This window comes from Stylophora pistillata, chromosome 5 (genome assembly GCF_964205215.1).
Source record: "Stylophora pistillata chromosome 5, jaStyPist1.2, whole genome shotgun sequence".
Lineage (NCBI taxonomy): Eukaryota > Metazoa > Cnidaria > Anthozoa > Scleractinia > Pocilloporidae > Stylophora > Stylophora pistillata.
The window spans coordinates 38,075,568-38,098,036 of record NC_142523.1 but is presented as its reverse complement, the minus strand read 5'-3'; the positions used below and the strand labels follow the sequence as shown (position 1 = coordinate 38,098,036).

General features: G+C 39.3%; 1 protein-coding gene across 8 annotated transcripts in view; it reads left to right on the top strand.

Annotated features, from left to right (window-relative positions):
* The window catches only part of LOC111340954 (uncharacterized), a 198,673-nt gene that overhangs the window by 173,829 nt on the left and 2,375 nt on the right, over nt 1-22,469 (top strand). The window contains exons 1-15 of one of the 8 annotated variants that reach the window (XM_088759859.1): nt 4,633-4,914; nt 5,693-5,801; nt 6,960-7,036; nt 7,856-7,951; nt 8,471-8,509; nt 8,976-9,047; nt 9,997-10,059; nt 10,185-10,327; nt 13,397-13,463; nt 14,105-14,179; nt 17,454-18,150; nt 19,313-19,420; nt 20,067-20,972; nt 21,669-21,790; nt 21,895-21,976. In XM_088759859.1, the coding sequence (XP_088615985.1) occupies nt 4,804-4,914; nt 5,693-5,801; nt 6,960-7,036; nt 7,856-7,951; nt 8,471-8,509; nt 8,976-9,047; nt 9,997-10,059; nt 10,185-10,327; nt 13,397-13,463; nt 14,105-14,179; nt 17,454-18,150; nt 19,313-19,420; nt 20,067-20,972; nt 21,669-21,790; nt 21,895-21,976 (2,767 nt within the window). In that variant the 5' untranslated portion in view covers nt 4,633-4,803. Of the gene's footprint in view, nt 1-4,632; nt 4,915-5,692; nt 5,802-6,959; nt 7,037-7,855; nt 7,952-8,470; nt 8,510-8,975; nt 9,048-9,996; nt 10,060-10,160; nt 10,328-13,396; nt 13,464-14,104; nt 14,180-17,453; nt 18,151-19,312; nt 19,421-20,066; nt 20,973-21,668; nt 21,791-21,894; nt 21,977-22,469 lie in introns of those variants that run through there. The other 7 variants (XM_088759860.1, XM_088759861.1, XM_088759863.1 and 4 more) reach the window with 7 other exon arrangements.

Here is a 22,469-nt window from a genome sequence, read left to right as displayed (position 1 = left end):
TAAAGCTGTAGGACGATAGAGAAAAAAAAGAAATTATAAAATAATTTTCTGGCTTGAGCTCCAACGAACTTGTTTCTTCCCCCCTCCACTCCCACACCTACAAAAAACTAAACAAAATTAAACACAAGAGCAAGAAGAGAAATCAACAAAAAAGGAAAACACAAGAAATGGAGGATTGTGTGTAGCCTGAGTCAAGTCACTCAAACAACTATGTTGCAAAGAGCCTTCCGAGCTTTTATCTGAGATATAATCGCTAAGAGAGGGATAACAAAAGACAAAACGGATCACAATAACGGCAGATTAAAGGTTGGCTTAATTGAAATTGCGCGTAGCAAAGTCCTATTTCGTCAATAACAGGATCAAAAAACTCTTTGGGATGTCAGACGTAGATATCTATGTTCAGCTCGATAAAGGGGGTAGGTTTCTAAAGAAACTGTGGTGCTGAGTCGATGGAGGTAACAGAGTAGTTTGGTTTTACTAACCGAGTTGATAATGTGAATTGGCCACCGTAAAGAGTCCAAAAGCTGACGTTGCGACCGTTGGCCCTTCGTCATTGCCGCTGACGAAGGGCTAACGCTCGAAACATCAGCTTTTAAACTCTTTATGGTGGCCAATTTACATTATCAACAATGTTAGGGTCGGTTTATTTCCAGACAAGCACTAACTAGTTGTCAAGATCCAAAGCAATCCCTCCAGGTTTATCGAGACCATCGGAAATTATGGCATGTTGGTTATTAACATTCAGGTCTGATACGGATATGGTGTTATATGTTTTATCAGTCCAAAACAGCTGGGAACTCCTCCATTCTACACCTAGTCCATTGCAAACTCCAATTTTGGTGATAATCGTGGTTTTATTATCAGTATTAATGTCAAGACGTTTGATGCTGAGTTCTGCGACGTCACTCCAGAACACGAGGCCCAAATCGAAGTAAAGATCAATCGCAAAAGCTCTTCTTAAACCCGATATAACTGGGTTGATAGTAGGGTTTCAAAGTCCAGAGTAAAAATATCCGTCGTGTTAGAAACTATCAAACATGAGGTTCTGTATAAGGTAGCTGTACAAATGAAAATGAAAAAAAAATGTTACCAACAGCTAGAAAAATATTTTCAACTGTAGCTGCGAAAAATGAAGGAAGTAACAGAAATAGGGTGAGGACATGTTAATAGGGTGATCGAGATGCTTCGCAATCAGTGATTAAAAAACTGAAATGCTAAAAAAGCGCGAAAGGGAAACTGAATAAACAACTTTGTTAATCACATAGGTATCAAAGAATGTTTTTCACTCTACCTAATTATTTTTGTTTTTCTCGTCCTCATGTTCCTACCATATAGCGTAGCTCCACTTTCTGTATATGTCTAAACACTCACAACCCATTCGCTCTGACGAAGGGATTGCGCTCGAAACGTCAGCTTTTAAATTCTTACACTAACATATCGTGGGGAGTACACTAACATACCGTGGGGAGTACACTAACATACCGTGGGGAGTACACTAACATACCGTGGGGAGTACACTAACATACCGTGGGGAGTACACTAACATATCGTGGGGAGCACCATTGTCTTCGTTGGTAAAGCTAGAATACAATTTTTTCAGAATCATCATGTACTCTTTTCATAATAATTTAATTAAGCAGACTCTTTTCTCAATAATTGTTAATGCTTGCTATTGGAATGATATTCCTATATCGATACGGGAGAATCCTACAAGCAAGCTATTGATGGAGTGCTTTTCATGTATTACTTTTCGCAGTATTAATTGCTGTCTTTCTTTGATCTTGAGCTATCTATTTACCCAGTGTTATTTCTCTTTCTCTCACTAAATTTTGTCTTGCTTTGTTTTAACCTTTGACCAGTATCTCATTTTTTCTTTACAGCATCGCTGCTGAATCATTCATTGAAATCATGAGAGTAAAAGGAATGATTGTATAAGCCTGAGAAGCTTTGATTGTCAAACAAATTCTCCAGAACCAAAGGAAATGTTTAGAGAGTATGGAGAATATTGACACTGATGTTAGAGTGTAGAAGGTTGATATATAGAAAAAATTCATTAAAATTTAAGAGCATTTAATTAACTAACAATATTTTGCCTCTCTCCATTTTCTCTCTTCTTCATAATCAATCGTTCTGATCGCGACGGGAAAACCAGCAAAGTGACGTCCTAAACTTGTTTGGGAGAACGGCAACGCTAACACCGGAAGTCGAATGGTGTCTTGTCCAGACTATTCCGCGCGCTCTGCCGTTCTGAAATGACGTTCCCGTCCTCTTGCTAAATCTCTCTATTGTGTACTCGTTGTGAATCAACAAAGGTTTTATGCATACATATCTGCCCCAGGCGATTATAAGGTTTCGTCACAGTGATGCATTATTGATGCTGGGAAAGTTTCTGTCTGCATTTTGTATCCTTAGTCAATTTACTAACATGAATGATCAAGAAAGATGACCTTTCGAAAGTTGTCGTTACGTCAACATGATTTTTTCTTTGCTCTTTTACAATCGTTTTCACAGGCCTAGGATCTATCACTTTGATTTCGATCAGGCTGTCAAGTCAATCAAGTTTATTGTCTTTAGCTGGATTGTCAAATATTGTCAAAAGCTGGATTGTCGACTATTTGATGGACCGGAAACAAAGAGTCAAACTTGCTCAAGATTGTCACTCTGAATGGCGTTCTGTACCATCCGGCGTCCCCCAGGGAACAAAACTAGGTCCATGGTTATTTCTCATCATGATTAACGATTTAGACACCCCAGCTGACTTGTGGAAATACGTGGACGACACATCTTGTTCCGAAATAGTTACTAAGGGCAGTGAGAGCAAACTCCAAGAAGCTGTGGATGACCTTTCAAGACAAGCAAGTATCGATGGGTTCTAACTGAATGAGGACAAGTGCAAAGAACTACGAGTTGGATTCTCTAACAGCAACTACGATTTTGAACCCCTAGTCCTAAATGGCAAACCCCTTGAATTAGTCACCAGTGCCAGATTGCTAGGCGTGACCATTAGCCACGATTTAAAGTGGAACATGCACACCTCTGAACTAAGTAGAAAATGTTCCTCTCGTCTCTACTTTTTGAGACAACTCAGGAGATCCGGAGTTGCACCAAGCGAACTTGTGCAATTCTATGTGACATGTATTAGGCCCGTCTTGGAATACGCAAGTCCTGTATTCCATCGTTCTCTACCAAACTACATCAGCGAAGATTTGGAACGGATCCAAAGAAGGGCACTCAGAGTCATCTATCCTTACCTGTCATATAGTGTAGCACTAGAAACAGCTGGCCTACCGAAACTTCACGAGAGAAGGGAAAAAATTTCAACCAATCTGTTTGACGAGATAGTCCGTAACCCCACTCATAGACTCCACAGCCTCCTCCCCCAAATGAAGAGTTGTAGATACGCGCTAAGGCGCAAAAGTGATTTCACTATCCCCATATGCAAAACCGAGCGCTTGAAGAACAGTTTTATTTTTAGCCATATTTATAAGATGTAGATAATTTTCCTTTTTTCTTAACGACGAAGTTGTAATATTTTATACGTCCTTTTTATCATCTGTATTTGCAAATATTCCGTAATTCAGCCTATGGCTGCAAGGTGTTTATAATAAAGTATCTATCTATCTATCTATCTATCTATCTATCTATCTATCTATCTATCTATCTATCTTTACGTGGGGCATGGTCACCCAATTGCCCGAGCCAGAGGCTCATGTATGAAACGTAAGACATTCCCACCCATCCCGCCCCAGGGGAGGAAATCCACCAGACAGTAATCTCGTGCGTGGGAAATTAACGTCTTCTACCCCTAACCCTGCAGCAGACGGGAGCTACGGTTTATTCGTCCTTATCCGAGAAGACTAGATTATCTATCCATTTCTTGATATTATAGGAAGGAAGCAAATTCTCCTCAGTTGCTTTAAGACCACGAGTATTGGTCCGGCCGGGGCTTAAACCCTCGACCTCCCGCACAACACAATTCGGCGCTCTAACCAACTGAGCTAACCGGGAGGCTGTACTGCAGTTTTCGTCATATCTACAGAGTCAGACTTGAAGCCCCAGCCCGACCTGTCCTCAGACGTCTTCTAGCGGCAGAAACCAATGCAGCAGGGTGGACGCGCGAAGTGTGATGGGTAGGGTGAAAGCCGGAGAGGAAGAGGTTCCTCTCCTCTTCCTCTTTCCCGTCATCCTTCTCTCACCCACTTTCAAGCCGCGCGCCTTTTGCAGGAAACTGGGAATGAGTCAGCTTATACCCTATACCCATTTAAAAGATTATATGGGAAGGGTAGGAAGGGGGAATGAGAGGATCACACAAACCCCTTAGTTTAGTTTTTGACCCACACAGAATGAACGAGAATGGTCTAATGAATATGATAAACCGAAAGTCCGATGGGTACAGCAGGATGAAGGGTGGTGGGGGGTGGGGTGGAGACGGGGGGGGGGGGCAGGAAGCTTCCTTTATCGAACAATTAGTGTGTTGAATCACTTATGATAAATTTCATGATTGAGAGGGATTTTTTATAAATATCAGCTAAAGTAACTAAGAAAATAGAACAAGCCGGAAGTTTCAATGTTGTCATGTTATTGTTGTAACAACATCCGGTGGAACGACGAATTCTGGGTAACAACGCAGGCGCTCTCTGGCAAAAGAGAGAGGAGGCAGAACCGTATTTGTGAGGCTTTGTTTTTGTGCGGAAAGTTCGGTGACTACTTATTTCCGTCAACATTTCTTCGAACTTCCTTAGAAGATAAATGGAGCAGTATCCAAGTTCTTGATCAGCCGCTTTGGTTCTTACAGTCTTGATCATGTCTTCGTCAAGGATCCCAGACGGACTGCAATCTTTTCTTCGTCATGCGGAAAGTTTACATCCTTCGAACCATGCACGGGGAGAGAATGGTTTTGCTCGGGAATTCCAGGTATAATATTCCTTTTTTTCCTTAGGTCAAGGAATATTTAACAACACGATCACTCTTGCCCGTAACTTCGAAACCAATTTTTTCTTGTCTTTTTAAAGCGATCGATTGCTGAAACTTCGTGAAACCGAAATATTTGACCACTTGCGAACTTAATTTCCGTGATATTTCAATATTCTGTACATTACTACCTTGAAATCAATTTAATTTGCTCTAAAGTTTCACAAAGATTCACAATTTATTCGATGATCGGTGTGTTATCGATAAAAATAGCGAAAGTTTATCTTAAAAGTCAAACACTCAAATTGATTACCGGAAGTTGCTAGAAAGTAAATTGTGGAACGCGTTTACAGAAAACAAATAGCATTATCTGCTTTTCCTGGCGATCGATCAGTAATACTGGCGTAAAATGTTAAAACAGCAACCTTGTTATCAAGCTAAAAAGTAGGAAATGCACTTCTCTAAAGGTCTTGATTCACAACAGAACTAAAGAAAGTAAAATTTATTAATTATGCAAGTGCGGTCCAAACCATGTGGAAAGTTCCATGGTGCGATCACAGTCACGGTGCTGCGATCACTCGAAATTTATGTATATATATATATTTTTTTCGTCTTCTCTCTATTAATTTTTCTCTCATCTGGCTAAAGACAAATTTTCAAAACCTCCTACTAAGGTAGAATACGACTGTCTGTTTGCTATACCTACCCCCGCCCCTCCCCCGTATGAAATTTTTACTCAATTGTATTTTTTTGTTTCAATCTGGTATTTGATATTTTGCAGCAATTGAAAGACATGTCTTCTAAATTGAAGAAAGATCCAGAATACAGCACTCATCATGGAGAACTTGAGTATAATCGACCTAAAAACAGATACAAAGATATTGTGCCATGTAAGTGTTTATTCAGTTATCTCCATTAGTTTTCAAATGTCCTCAAATTTTAAAATTTGTTGGTTAAAGTGGAGGTGATTAGTGGTCACAATTTACTGCAGTACAGAGCTACAAGGTAAATATTCACATTTTTCACCATTACACTGTGGTGAACCATTTTTTTGTATATATCAAAGAGATACCAAACAATAAGTTTAATTCTTACTATATACCAGAGAATGGTAGGAAATTAAACACTTGATTGATGCACAATTTTGAATCATTGGCTCTTCTGAGATATATAGTACTTTCTGTTCACTTCTAAACTAGCCAATCAGTGCGTATACAAAAAGCAATATTTCAGTACTTTTAAAGAAAAAAAAAATCTAGACTTGTTCAAACAGTTCCAGGTTTTCTTGCTTGAATACACTGCTGCAATACATCCCCTAACCCTAACCCCAACCCTAACCCTATTTATCTTAACTCCAACCAGTAAAATTAACATTTGCGAAAACGTGGACACCTTAAAAACACAACTTTATTTTATACAGAGTACATTTTACATGTGAAACATCAAACAAATAAGAATGAGTTGTTCGCTTAAAATTTTAAAACCAGTTTGAAAATTCTAAACCAGTTTAAAATTTTAAACCAGTTTAAAAAAAATTAAACCAAAGAAAAAATTGAACTACAACAAATACATGCATAATTTTACAATGGCTAAAGGGTTAACGTTAACATTACAATGTTGTGGAGGATTCTAGATGATCGTAATCATGTAACTCATTGGAGCTTTGAAAATAGCTGCAAGGCATAATTTCAAGGGTCGATTTGCACTTGTCAAGTTATACAAAAATGTGTTGTTTTCTTAGGCAAGTCTGCATAGTTCTAAGCAATTATTCATTGAATATGTTGTAGCCTCAGTGATTCTTTAAGTTAAAAATTTCCCTACTGGTGTGAGTTTTCTTCATTCTTTAAGTTCAGTAATAAAGTTGAAAAAGAAAATCGAAAAATCAATTTTCATCAACTTGGGTTGATAACAATCATGGAGAACATGAACCAGAATGTATAAATGTATATACATTGTATGGATAATGATGTTTGTGAGCAGTCAACATATTTTGTGCCCAGTTGATACTGATCCATCCTGTTTCATCATTGTTGTTATTACACTTTTAGTTGACCATAATCGTATCGTCCTTCCATCTTTACCCGGTAAACCTGGTTCAGACTACATCAATGGAAATTACATTAAGGTAAAATATAGAGTGTGATGAGGAGCTTAAGACGTCATACCAGAGGATGAGAATTTATGGCTTTATACTCCTGTATGATGTGTTCATTTTCTCTTTTTTTGTTATGTTACAAGATCAGTAGTGAAATTAAATTAAGTAATTGATCAGGGTTCAACACTACAGTAGCCAACTAGCCACAGCAGACTAGTAGAAATTTAGTTTCAAATGGCTAGTGTTTTTTTTATTTCCATTAGCCAGTTTGGCTAGTAATCAAACTGAAATTGTTTTGACATCTAAGTTGTCACTATAGCCACTTTGCTACAGTAAGTTGAAAAGTTAGTGTCGAGCCCTGTTAATTGGGAAAATAGGAAACAGCTATAGCGGTACAACTGGGAATAATTGTGGGGAACATTGTGGGTCTGCTTTCTTTGAGCTACATGTATAATTCTTTAAAAGGGTGTCACCTTTGGCTAAAATTGACAACAATTCAGAGACGAAAATGTTTCTGAGAAAAAAAATAATTAAATGTGAATGTGAGCCTGCCTGTGTTCAAACAATATTATTTGCAAGTTATGTTCTAATATCTCCGACCAAGTAATTGCAGTTATTAATTATTAATTAATTAATTAATAGCAGTTATTGAGCATTTCCAATACAGTTTAACCTTGTTCATCAATTTCACTAAGCCTGTGACATAACTAAGGAAAAAAGAAGAAAAGAAGAGGATTATAAGAAATAAAAGAGTAAAATTAAACAGCAAACTAGCAAAGAAAAAGAGAGAAAAATCCTGTTTATAAGTACAGCTTTGAATATTAACTATTTAAAATAATGTTTCCCCAGGGGCCAGATGGAAAGATTGCTTACTTAGCTCTTCAAGGTCCGTTGCCAAGAACGGTTGATGATTTCTGGAGAGTGATAGCATCTCACAAATGTCAGGTAATAAAATTGAACTGCAGGCACTGGACTATTTCTTCAGTAATCTCTTTTAACTCAGGGCTCTTCAGGTGCTTATCAGATATCAAGTGCAAATGATCTGCATGTCATTGTGTCAGTATGAATCTGCTAGTTGTTCAATGCTTAACTACAACACTGACACTCAGTTTGTTTGCAACCTTTACCCTTTTGGGCTGCTTACTTAACCCACTGTCTATTACATTACTGAATAAATAGTGGGTTACCAATAAGATTGGGTAATAATGATAGAAAGCTAGCAAATCATACTCAGGGGGATGGGGGGGGGGATATCTGATCGAGGCTGCTTATTTTACTCACTGTCTGTTACAGAAGAGACAGAAAGTATTCATGATAGAATGATAAATCATACTCAAAATTGTAAGTCAGCTTTATAGGAGCCTGGGTAGGTTCTATGAGTGGTGTTCTTGAAGGAGAGAGATTTATCAATTGTTCTACATCTGATAACTGACACTTCCTGCCAACTAATGTTTGAATTTTTAGATTGTGATTATGGTCTGCAGAGAAGTTGAGATGGGAAAGGTGAGTCTTGATTCTTTGACAGGCATTATCAACTGAGCTAATTTACTGTGATGGTATACAATAATTATGTTACCAGAGCAAATCAGCTTAGGCAAGTGAATTGACCCCCCTTAATTCCCCTCACTTCCTTTCTTGCCCCCTCCCCCCACACACACATGCACACGCACATGCACACGCACATGCACGCACACATGCACACACACACATGCACAGTCACACATGCACACGCACATGCACACGCACATGCACATGCACACATACAAATACACACACCAAAAAAAAAAAAAGACAAGAAGGAGAAGACAAAAAAAAAAGAAAAGAAAAGATAAAGAATATGAAGTAGAAAGTAATTATAAAAAGCCACCCCTGTCTGTACCAAACTATTGAACACTGTACAAGAAAAATTGTGATAATACTGAAGGAAAGGTATTTTCAGTTTTTAAAATATGTTTTTTTACGATCTCAGCTAAAATGTAAAAGGTATTGGCCAGAAAACAAAGATGAGAAGCTCAATTTTGCTGGCTTGGAAGTATCATTGGTGAGTTATTTATTGAGTTTTTGTATGCGATCTTCTTTTGATCCCCAGATCAGTTCTGTGAAATTAATAATTACGAGTAATTTATTATTCACCAAAGTGGAGGTTAATAATGGTGGATATTTACTAAGCTGCAATAGTCCATTTTAAAGTTGTGTGCTTGGTTGCCAAGCCTTTGAATGGGAGTGAGGCTAGGGATGACCTTGTTATGATACAAACCTTGCTGCCTTTCAAATGTAAATCACTTTGTTATCATGCTAACTAGATACAGGTCTCTATCACAACAAGGTCGTCTTTAGCCTCACTCTGAATCAAATGCTTGGCAACTAAGTACACAACTGTAAAATGGCCTATTAGTGATGAGGTTAAAATCCACCACCTCTACCAAAACTGAGGTGAATTATTGTTTTATACAGAACCATACAAAATCAGTTTTTTTCTTTCAATATTCGAAAAAGTGGTCGGAAATTCAACTCGTGATAAGTGATTTTGTCTCATCGCTACTCAGAGGTGAATAATACTTGTACTTGCTATACACTTCTGAACTAGCTAATTAGTGTGTGCTAAAAGCACTATTATTTACCTATCCATGAATGTGTGGTATATGTCTAGATAAATTAAGAATTAATTTATTAATGGTAGCTGTTTAAAAACTATTTTAAATTAATTTCTGTGCCAAAAGCCTTGTTTAGATAAAACAGTTGTTTTAAGTATAAATATTTTGCTTCTACATTGTTTTCATGTGCATCATCTAGATTCTTTGAAAATTTACATGTAAGTCTTAATGTCCTGTTGATAATTCATATACTAATATTTCTTGATAAATTGAAATTTTTGTCAGTATACATATTATTTAAATTATTGGTGTGTACCAAGTGATTGCTTTGCATTTAAAGGCGTTTTGAGTTCAATTGTGACTTGCTAATATCTGTCTTTTTACATTTTATGACAGATTTCTGTGGAGGATATTGCAGAGGGGTTTATAATGAGAACAATGAATATGAAATCTGGAAAGGTATTATAAATAAGTAAACGTGAAAGAAAGGGATTTATTTAATTACTGACATATATGTTACAGGTCAAATTTGATTTCAGGTTAATTTTGATTTAACCGAGGTTGATTTTTGTAACAATTTGTAGGAAGATATGGTGATTACTCAGCTGCAATATACAGCTTGGCCTGATCATGATGTCCCACGATCTGCTACACCCCTCATAGAATTGAACAAAACGCTCAGGGCTATACTAGGAAATAGAAAACAACAGCTATTGGTTCACTGCAGGTATTTGTTAATAATAGCTACTATATCATCCTCGGAGACCCAGGGACTGAGTCGATTTCAAGTTAGGGCATAAAGAGCCCCTGGGGACATTGACTTACAAGACTAGTTTCAAACGGTCGCAGTCGTTCTGCCATCTGATTGGTGCCAGAAAATCTTTGTGTTTTTCTGCCCAATCAGAGTGAAGTGTGCTTTAGAGTCCTTTCGTGTGTTTTAACACGGACATATACTATTAGCTCAGTAACTCGCTATGTTTGTTTGGATGGTGCGACGGAGATTTGCTTGAGGTGAAAAGTTTCAGTCTCAGCAGACAATGTAAGAGAAATCGATCAGATTGTCCGCGAAAATCTTACCGGAAATTCTACTGAATACTTTCGCAGGTATCACTAGAGAAAGTGTTTTAAAGTTTGCGAGGTTTGTATACAAACGTCAAACGAGATTTAAGCTTAAGTCTTTCTAGATTTTTTGCATAATTTTCTTTGACTGAAACTTTGCCAATCCCGTGAAGTTATTTCGTCGCAGGGGCCACGCAGGTATGTCGAGCAACTGGTACTTGCGCAACTTTCTGTGCGTGCCAAAATCTAATCTCATCTTCCCTTTAGAAAAAAGGAAAGCTAAGCGTGGAAACTTAATTTTACTTATTAGATGTGAGTAGATGACCCTGTACTACTAAGCTGACATTTGCAATAAAGCAAACCTGCCCTTTCCATCCAATATTTCGTGGTCTTTGGTTTTGTGTTTCCCATTGAAAGCAGCATCGGATCGATTCCCAATGATCAGAGGTATTTAACTTGGTCTTCAACAATCATCAGAAGAGGTGAAATGACAATGACCAAGCTAAGGGACTAGAAGAGAATCTGTGACCTTCCTTGCTGAAGAATTTCAACACTCTAGGCAGCAGTTGAAAGATTAAACTCTTTCCAAACACCTTCGGTAACTGCCCGAAAACATCTCTCCTTCCCATGATGTTCTCGTTAAGAAGTTTTTGTTCAGATTTTAATTAGCTAACTGGAAACACAGCTAAGCTTTCTCTTAGCACTTGCTGGAGGTCATCCATGAACTTAACGTTCTCTGCAACCCTGGCCATATTGTGAACGAGTTTACTACAAGGTGAAGATTAGATTTTGGCATGCACAGAAAAAGAAAGCAGAAAGCTACGTAGGCAAAAGCGCAAGTTGCTCAACATACCTGCGTGGCCCATGCGACGAAATAACTTCACGGCAAAGTTTCAGTCGCAGAAAATTATGCAAAAAATCTAGAAAGATTTAAGCTTAAATTTCGTTTATTGTTTAAAGCGACATATCAATGACAGTAACCATCGTCTTGTATACAATACTTCGCAAACTTTAAAACACGCTCTCTAGTGATACCTGCGAAAGTATTCAGTATAATTCCCGGTAAGATTTTCGCGGACAATCTGATTGATTTCTCCTACATTGTGTGTTGAGACTGAAACTTTTCACCTCAAGCAAATCTCCGTTGCACGATCCAAACAAACATAGCGAGCAACTGAGTTACTAGTATATGTCCATGTTAAAACACACGAAAGGACTCTAAAGCACACTTCACTCTGCTTGGGCAGAAAAACACAAAGATTTTCTGGTACCAATCAGATGGCAGAATGATTGCAACCGTTTGGAACTAGTCTTGTAAGACAGTGTCCCCAGGGGCTCTTCATGCCCTGACTTGAAATCGACCCACAGCCCCTGGGTCTCCGAGGATGCTACTATAATGTAAATTAAAATAATTTAATACTGCAAATCCTTTGATAAGCCACCGCCCCTCCAATAAACCAACCCCCTCTAATAAGCCCTCCCCTCGTTAGGGGAAGAAATTTATTATGTCCCTTGTTAAGCCACCCCCACCTCTATCAAGCCCCCTACCCCTCCCCCTCAAAAACAAAAATTCTAAACTATATTCCATGTCAGTAAGTACAATGAACTGGAGATTGATTAATGTTATCATGTTGGCATCAATAGAATGTGGTATATGAAAATTACAAAGCTATGCCAAAAATATAACATGGCTAAACAAGGTCCATTGCGAGAGTTAGAGCATAAAATTGAGTTCTCTATTGAGTTCCAAATTAAGAAGCCCCCCCCCTTCTACTAAGCCCCCCTCTTATTAACCCCCCTCTATTAAGCCCCATCTATTACTCCCCCCTCTATTAATCCCCCCTCTATTAATCCCCCCCTCTGTTAATCCCTCCCTCTATTGAGCCCCCCTCTATTAATCCCCTCTCTATTAAGGCCCCTCTATTATTTCCCCCCCTCTATTAAGCCCCCCTCTTTTAAGCCCCCCAGCTCTAATAAGCCACCACCCCTGTCAAAGTACCAGAAATAAATAAGCCTCCCGGGGGGATTATTAGAGGATTTGTGGTAACTTAACTGTTAATTAAATCTAATTAATTTTTATAGCCCAGTACACCCTGACATCAGTTTGCATATTCTCCATACTGTTCTCTACATGTTTCCTAAGGTTGTGACAATGAGAATTTGTTTAACAGCCAAGAGCTTCTTTAGGTGCCGTTCATATACTCCCGGGGGGAGAGTTTTTCAGGGGATATTGTCAGGAGAAATTATATGCTAGTCATCCTTGGAGATCAAAGGCTTAAAAAAAGAATTCCTAAAAAAAATGCTTGGCCATGGCAGGGACATGCATCACGCCACGCTCTTCCTCTCTAGAATTATTTCTGTATTCATTATCGAAAAGCATGTATTGAGAATGTGTAAGTTAGGAACAGTTCTTTGACCCTTTAAACCCTTGGTCAGGGTGACCAGCATCTGATTTCTCCTTACAGTAACACAATGCTGAATCATTCATTAATAGCATGAGATCAAAGGGAATGATTGCCAAACTAAGAAGCTCTGATTGTTGAATGAATTGCCCTTGTCAGCACCAAAGGAAATACATAGAAAGAGTATGGAGAATATGCAAACTGATGTAAGGGTTTTAAAGGGACAAGGCTATCAATCTAGTATTGTTTGAGAGGTATCAATTTTTTTTTATTTTGAACTGCAGCTTTTTGCCTGACTATAACTTGATTTTTTTTTTTTTTTTTTTTTTTTTCAGTGCTGGTTGTGGTAGAACAGGAACAATATGTGCCGTGGATTATGCATGGTCTCTTCTTAAAATGCATGTGAGTACAAAACTTACTTAGTGATAATACTGTATACACAGTAAATTCACCCATAGGGAAACTCCATCTCTCTTCAGGTGTATTTTATAATAATTATGGCAAGCTCAATTATTCAGGAATTTTTATTGATTCTTACTGATGTGTTATTGGAGGACAGATGCAGCTTTGATGATGTCACCATTGACATGTTGCTTTTTTTTCATTTTGTAAACTGAATAGATTCCGTATCTCTGTGAGTCTGTACACTTAGTATACCATAACAGGTTACAGAAGATTTCCAATACTTTAAGACAAAAAAAAAAAAAAAAGATAACAACTCAGCTGCACCTTATACAAGTTGGTCATCAAAACTTTTAACACTTCCAATGAAAATAAAAATGTTAAGGTCAACCTGAAAACAGTTTACATGGATAATTATTTGTATGAATAATTCACAATGAAAGCCTCTTCAATATTGCTTAGACAAGAAATTTATTGAAATTTTCAGTAGCTCTCTGTCTATCTCTCTGCTCCTACAAGTGTCTGTGGACTTGTGCTTGTTGACTACTGAAAGAAAAATATGGAAAATGATACTGGGACTGCGGTAATCAAACTATATAGACTGTCTTAACCACATTAATATTTACAATTTTGCCTTGCAGAACACCGCTAATTTTAGTGTGTACAACATAGTAGCAGATCTCAGAAGGCAAAGAATGGCTATGGTTCAGACAAAGGTATACTTTAGATCATCATATTTAGTTGTTTGAACAGACAACATCTTGGGTGCATGTGTCCTCCCCCCCCCCCCCTCCAACCCTCTCTACCAAAAGAAATGTACGTGTATTTGTAATTAGTCAAAGCCTGCAAGGCTAATGATAATTATGATAGTGATGCATTTTTATAGCACATTCTTCATATGAATATGCTCTATTGTGCATTTCAACTTTGTGGGGGACTTTAGTCAGACTGTATTCAGCAGTTTACAGGTTTTGAAAGGAAATTTTGCAAGTGTCCCCAGTTTAGGAATTTTTGGAATCAAACAAGGTCAGACCACAACACTGGGAGCTACGTTCCTTACTCGTTACAAAAAAATGCGTGAGTCCTCCCCCCTAACTTTCCCTGCAGACCTCTGTACAAAGGAGATGTAGGAGACAGAGCCTACTTATTTATCCTTAACCAAGAAGGCTAGAACGTTTAACCAATTTTCAGGTTCCGAAGCAAGGGCGGCACATCCTCCTCAGTTACTTTAAGACCCTGCATGTTGATCCAAGCTGGACTTAGACTTAGACTTTGACAAAGCCATAAAAGAGAGAACCACTTTGTGCTAAATGGACCATTTTACAGTTGTGTACTTAGTTGCCAAGCCTTTAATTTGAAGTGAGGCTGAGGGTGACATTTGTTGTGATAGAGACCAGTATCTAGTCAGCATGATAACACAGAACTTTGCATTTGAAAAGCAGCAACATCTGTATCATAACAAGGTCACCCTTAGCCTGACTCCTGTTCAAAGGCTTGGCCACCAAGCCCACAGCTGTAAAAAGGACTATTCTAGGACAGAGGGGTGAGGGAAGGGTTGTGGGGGTATTCGGTACTTCAGTTGTGATAAACCATCTTCTCTTGCAGTATTACGGGTGGTGGTGTTTGTTTTCTCTCAGTCGGGGCATGGTTTGTAGATCAGGGATTCACTGTTGAAAGTGCCCCTGAGATCAAAATTTTCGCTCATCATTTTTTTCCATTTTCGTGTTCAGTGTGTCTCCTTCACCTACTCTGCCAAATTTCAGTTTAGACCGAGCACCAGAAATATCTTTTTTCGGGCCGTTAAATTCACGATTTCGCGTCCGCCATTATTTGATCATGTTCCGGAAGTTGATCGCAGGACTCAGAGGAAGTGACGTCAAAGGCCGAACGCGAAATTCTCACATGGCAAAATGTCACGCAAACATAACAGAGTGCTTTACTCTATTCTTACAAAAACTAAACAAAAATGACTGGGCATCGATGCGTAATTCAAAGCTGAAGTAATCGTGCATACCATGCTGCAGGTATTTCTCTGCATCGGAGCCTTGCAAATAGATCAGAGCGAGAAAAACGGATGCGATTTGTGCGACCTCGCTAAGTAAACTTGAATCCTACAGAAATATTTGTGATATACTTCGAACACTTCTCGGAGGACTGTTTCGAGAGATCTGTGTACTTTGAACAGAGTTAATTGACTCTGCTTTGAAGGATCTAGGCGAAGAATTCTGCCGGGTTCAGTGCCTGCTGTTTAAGAAGAGAAGAGACAAGAAAAACCGTCCTCAGTGCGATCTCGACGCCGGAAAGCGAAGTCTACGAACCTCCACGGATTTTGTTACCTTTACATTTGAGCTGATCAATATCCATCATTAACAACCTTACACAAAGGAAAGTACTCGGCGAATATTGTAAATAAGAATGTTAGAATAGCCGAATTGAGGACTGAGATTTCTGACCTCAAAGAGCTCACTTTTATACAAAAGAAATGAAAAATATAATTGTGTGCTGTGATTCTAAAAAAAAGCTGGCTTTAATATCAGCTAAAGCAGAACAAACAGCTTAACACACAGAGCGTAAAAACACTTTTAAATGTAGGCTTGCAGCCAAAATCCGAGAAAATGAAAATTTCTTTAAAAACCATCTGACAGCCAAGTCAGCGTGCTATCAAAGGGTCTCAAATTCATCCCAACGCCCGTGACAAACAAATTTAAAATCAGGCCAACTTTTGCGAGATTTATTCGCAAGACGAATGCGCCTCCGTTACACCTTTTACGGACGAAACAAAGAACCCCTTCTGTTTCATATCAAACTGAATGCCACCGGTTCAGTCTTCTGTCGCCCTTCAGAGCTACTTGGAAAATTGTCATAACGCTACTTGCAGACTGCATCTAAGCCAAAAAATACTTTGTAACGCAATGAGGTCACGGCTCTAAAAGAGTTGAAACAAACTCTGCTTTAAACCTCACCGAAGCAACACAACAATAGTCATCATGAATAAGACAGAAAAAACAAAAGAGGCCAAAGTGCAACTCAACAACAGAGCTCACTTCAAACCTCTCAAAGCACCGATAGTAAAAAACACGTGGGAAAGGGTTAATGAGATCATTGACCAAATGCATCGGGGAAAACACATTGATGGCTTAGAAATGGCTTTCACAAACTCCCAATATCCGCCTTCGGATACACAATTAGCCACTGCCGAAAACTATTTTCACTAATCACCCGATCATTTCTCGCAAAAAAGGAAAATCCCTTACGACAAGCAAAAATACAGTTCGAAGGCGATAAAGCGATGCGACCACAAAAGCCACATGGGGAGTCCGTGCCGTTCTGTGTTTATCTTTATTCGCATGGCAAAAATTCATCGTTTGTCGGCGCAAAACTATCCACAGAAGCTTCAGATGATTTCTGGGACAATTCAACGTCTGAAAAAGTCGACATTTCCCGACTGACAACGAAGCAGTTCTTAAAAGAGAAGTATGTGTGATTCTCTGTGCAGCGACCAAAGAGAGTTGTGACAAAGCAAAGCATAAGTTGAGCCTTTGACGTCATGATGACGTTTTTGCGGGCTCGGCTGGAACATGTTTTCAGCAATGGCGGACGATTTTTGGACGACTTCGAAGCGGTAAAAATTGGTCATCGAAGGTTTGTTGGCAAAAAGGGTCTTAACTTGACTCAATTCAACATATTGTAAACAATTTAGGCCATAATAAAATGGTCAATTTTCGTCTCAGGGGCACTTTAAGTTTTGGTCTTTATTAATAGTAATAAAAAAAAAAAATTTAAAACACATCTTTTTTTAAGGAGAGACCTCCATCACTCTTAGCTGTTTTAGGGGGGGGGGGGTCTTTCTTCTGGTGAAAGAGTGCACTAAAACCTATAGAAATAAAATACAATTTAATTAAAACTGGTTTAAGACAAAGAAGTAAAAAGTGATTTCAAGTGCCCACAGGGAGCATATTTATGACAAAATCAGTTTCATCTCTCAAACAGGAACAGTACGCATTGGTCTACAAAGCTGTCGTTCAACTCGTCCACGAAGAATTCGATAGAGAGAGGGTAAAGTCTCACACCTACGTTAATGTGGAATTACCTACTTCGCCTAAATCTTCTCCAGAGAATGAAGATTATGAAAACTGCGAATTCCTAAGCAGTGTTAGTCGTTGGAGACAGAATGACCGTAAGAATGAATCTTCTCCAAAACCTTCGGTACCATTGCCTTCGCCACCGTTGCCTTCGCCAAAGGAGACGAAAGGCAGTTCTAAGCCTCAACTGGCAAACAGACCCAAAATATCAAAACTCGATGGAGCTGCCGTGGCAAAATCATCAGCGCAGGCGAACGGTGACTATGTAAATCTTGAATTTCCTTCGAAAGTTATGAAAACTCCACCGATATCGCCAGCACGTGAAATAGCTGCGCCATTTGCGGCCCCACTTCCTCCAGTTCACAGAGCAAATACACCAAATGCAAGTAGAGCCCGCATGGGTAGTGGAGGTCCAGCTGAGAAACAAAAAATTCTGGTAAATTCTGACTATGAGGTTCTTCCTAAGAAAATGTCTCCTTCACCAGTTTTCAGTCCAGGAAATGAAATGCCTCCACCTATGAAGAAAGTAATTTCGTCTGATTATGAGTTCCCTTCGGTGTCTGCAAAGCGTGAAGACAAAAAACCAACAGTCCATGTACCTGAAGGTAAGTTTAGTTATATTACACTGTGAATTCTGGCTATAATCTAATAGGCAAAGCCATAACAATCTTACAAAAATGGATGGAAGAAACTTATGTAACATGATTAATCAATTCACAACTTGTCGCCTGAAAACTACAATGTATTACGTAGTTTTTGTTTCGTGCATCGGGCTTTTTCGCGTTTTTCTCGACTAGTATCTCAGGGGTACAGGTTTGCACCGCAACCCGGTTAGCTCAATGGACTGTCGTGCGGGAGGTCGAGGGTTCGAGCCCCGACCGGCCCAACACTCAAGGTCTTAAAAATAATTGAAAAGAATATGCTACCTTTATATAACATCAAGAAATGGTTAGATATTCTAGTCTTCTCCGCCGGATAGGGACGAATAAATGGAGGTCCCGTCTCCTGCAGGGTTAGGAGACGTTAATTTCCCACGCACGAGATTACTGTGTGATGGATGTCCTCCTCTGGGGTGGGATGGGTGGGTTTGCAGGGCCCCATTTAAACCAGCATATGCTGAACTGGGCATCTCTGCTAAAATATAATTGATAAATAAATAAATAAATAAATTGCAGCCGTCAATGTATTCCGGCTTCTAGTATGCAGTTATTTTATTTCCAGGTCACCTGTGAGAATCATTGCAACCGTTAGATCTTGTGCATTCATGTTTTTTGTTAGTTTTTTTGTGTTTTTATTTTCTTTCCCATCCAATTACACTGTTAGCGCTAAGCGCTGTAACAATACTGCAATTGATTATTCGTGCTCGCCATAATCATTTATCTTCTCTTTCATATGTGATTGATCTCACTAATATTTAACTTTTAACTCTATTAAATCGATAAATATGTAATAAGCTTTTGAAGTGCTGCATCCTCTATTCGGAGAGCCCCTAAAGATCATAATTATGTGCCGCCTTAAAGTCTTAAGGTTAGTTTGATTTAGTCATGGCGTACCGAAATGGCAAAGGAAAAGAGGATAAGTATACGCTTGTAAGTGGTTGGAGAATGTTGTTGTTGGTTACCCTTGCTCCAAGAACATCTCTCCGAACTCTCCTCAGAGTGCATGTACACACTGTTCAGTAAAACTTATTTGCGTGTTGTATGTAATTTAGTTTTGTAAATTAAAGTAACATAATTTGTTTTATAATAATGTTAAATGTTAAAACAGGTCTGTTAATTGATCTCGGAGATGATGTTCCTCCGGTGCCATCCAAAAGGCATTCCGTAGGCTCTGTAAGTAAGAATGGTGCAGGTGCCAGATATGAAAATGTTGAAGGTAATTTAAATATGTATCCAGTAATAATTCATCGCTGTGCTCTAAGAGAAATTGAATGGAGCCCAATGCTCTGAAACTGAAATCCAGGGTGCCCAGCTTATGCCTTTTATGAAAAAACTAAGACTCTTAAGTCGCCCAAGAGCAAAAGTAAGGCGCCGGGGGGCCACTGGGCGCAGCTAGATGACAGCCCTGAATATGTTAGATAAATCCATGGTCTACATGCTTATCGTGTGCTACCTGGTACGAACGTAGTTTACCAAAAACGAAAACAACTGTGGTCTAGATAAATCGATGAAACATACTAATCGCTCTAAGCTCTTTTGTTGTTTGAGGATGAGTGTATCACTTCGTCACACTTAAAGCTCATCGTTTGAGGGAATTTTCCTGTTAGGTTGTTTCATTTTATCTTGCCCATTTCTTTTCATCTCATCTTTTCCCACCTTCCTCGTATTCTTTATGTCTTATCTCGTCCATTCGCGTCGTTTCATCTCATCGCATCTCATCTTACCTCATCTCATCTCATTTCTCTTCATTTCATCCCATTTCTTTTCATCTCATCTGATCCCATGCCATCTATTCCTATTCGATCGTATAAAATCTCACTTGAAATCATATCTTCCATTTTCTATTCTTATTTCCTTTTCAGTCAAGCCTGTAATGCCAGCAGGAGTAAGATCAACAAGCTCCCCTAATATACAGGACGATTTATTGATTCATGGTAGTAATTACTTACAACCAACATCCAAGAATCCGCGACAAGATTTACGCCCGGAAAATTTAAAAGAAAGTGTCGACAAAAAAGGTTTCAGTACGGTCCCCAACAGACTTCACGCTGATTCTGGACCAAAGCGAAGTCCCCTGACTGATGATTTGTTTCAGGGCCCAAGTATAAGTGTCACTGGCGATGCAAGCATTGGTGGATCGGAGGTGAAGAATTCACAATCTGGGTCGTATTGCTTGCTTGGTATTCCAGCATCCAAAGTGACGGCACCACAGCCTAACCTTGAGTTACAGCATCAGAGACAAAAACCAACTGATGAGGATGCGCGCAAAGCTCTCCATGTGCAGTCGCAGGTACAGCCAAAGAAACAGAGTGAACCATCTAAGGCGAGGCCAAAAGTCGGGGCTTATGCCTTGGTAGGAATCCCAGAGGCTGGGGGCCAGATCATAAAACCTACTCCAGTATGTAAACCTGCTCCGTATTGCAGTAATGATGCAACGGGAAATGCTGCCATCCCTGTGAAAGACAAAGGTAAAGGTTACCCTGTGGAGGGCAAAGAAAAGCCTGTCGCTGAGCCTTCGTATGAGCTGGTTGGACATCGGCATTCGCCAGGAAAGATGGTTCCCGCTAATCCAGTGCAGCAAACTAAACTTGAAAATACGAGCTTAGATGTGAAGAGAGATGCTAGACAGGGGGTGCATGGGTCACCCCTCTTGAATAGAGCAGACAAACAACATCTCGTGGCTAAGAGTAACAGCCTACCAGACGTTTCCCACAGAGGCTCGGCTGACGGAGAAGCACAGTCTACAGATGACGTAACGGTTGGGCCAGGTATAAGCATAAATGATAAACAAACAAATCCCCAACAAACGAGAGCTTTAATGTTCTTCCGTTGGTTCATGGTTTTTTGGTCCTTTAGGACAGTGGCGAACCCTCAAGTACATCCAAACCACGCTAAGAATGCTGGGTTTCTTCTGAGCTGCAAACGATATTAAACTCGGCTCCAGCCATAGCCGAAAGCGTCTGTCGGAATAATGTCAGGCTTAAGGTCCAGCCCTATCCCATACAATTAAAACGAATTTCTTTCAAGCGTAAATTCGTTTATCTTTTCGTGCTGCCAATACCGAGATAAACCTTTGCCGGTATTGTCACTAAAACGGCTTAATATAGGTCAGACTGCCAACCTTCCTGGACTACGCATGTTTATATACGAAGGGATTCTCTCTATAGAACTGCCCGGCCTTGTTCCTTGATCAACTCTCAATGAAATGGTACTCAATAATCTCAGGAATAATCTCAAGAAATACAGTGAAATAGAATTCATACTTAAAAAAAGAAAAGAGAAAACCCTGTCGGTCAGCGATTGGTTCTGACTAAAATGGTAATTGCCCTCACCAATTCCAAAGCAATTCAACATCTTTTAATGATGTTCCCTTTTTCGCCATCTTGCGACAGTGGTCATTTTATTAGATAATTTGGATGAAAAAAGGATTTGTTTAGTTACTCGGTGGAACCTGTGTTTTACAGATCTTTATGCCTCAGTTGCCCCGAAGAACAGAAATAGGCCAGATAATAAGGGCACAAACGGTGTTATGTTGTCGGGTGGAATATCAAGCCTCCGAACTCAGACTTCTTCAGGAAGTTTACAGGTATGGGTTTTAACTTGTCACTCACTTGCTTGCACGCACGTAAACACTCCCACACACGCAAAACGAAAAAGGGGTAATTTTATAAGTCAGTTTTTTCTTTCCAGAGCTTTGCATCGACATCGAGCGATGGAGGTAATTCCCCTCCGGCCGTTCCTGAAAAGACCAACGATGCGTTTCTTGTCCCAGGTACGAGAAGCAAATTTAGTTATTTCATTAAAAAAAAAAAAAAAAAAAAAAAAAAACTGCTCGAGTAATATGAAGCATAGAAGTCACATGTCGGCCAAGCAATGCTATGTGGGGATTTCATTTCTTTAGGTCATTTATCAGTTTTGAGTGCTTCTGTTTGTTCACTTGTAGGCCTGTCCATTTTGTCGTTCAGGCCCCTTTAATGTGGGTCATTTTTGTTGTTTTCGTTCTTTTCCTAACCATTTAGTCGTTCAGTTTGCATGTAAAGGAAAGGATAACATCACCACTTGAGCCCTGAGGCTTTTAAGACGCCAGCTTTTCGTGGTCGCCTTTGCTAAACCAAGTAACAATTTTGCCACTCATCTGGGCTGGAATGGTGGATGTGGATGTTGATCAGTCCCAGGTTACCCCTAATCATTTCTTTCGTCCCCGCCCCCCATCCCTTCCCCCCCCCCCCCCCAGAAAATTTCTCGGGATCCATGTATACTCTTAA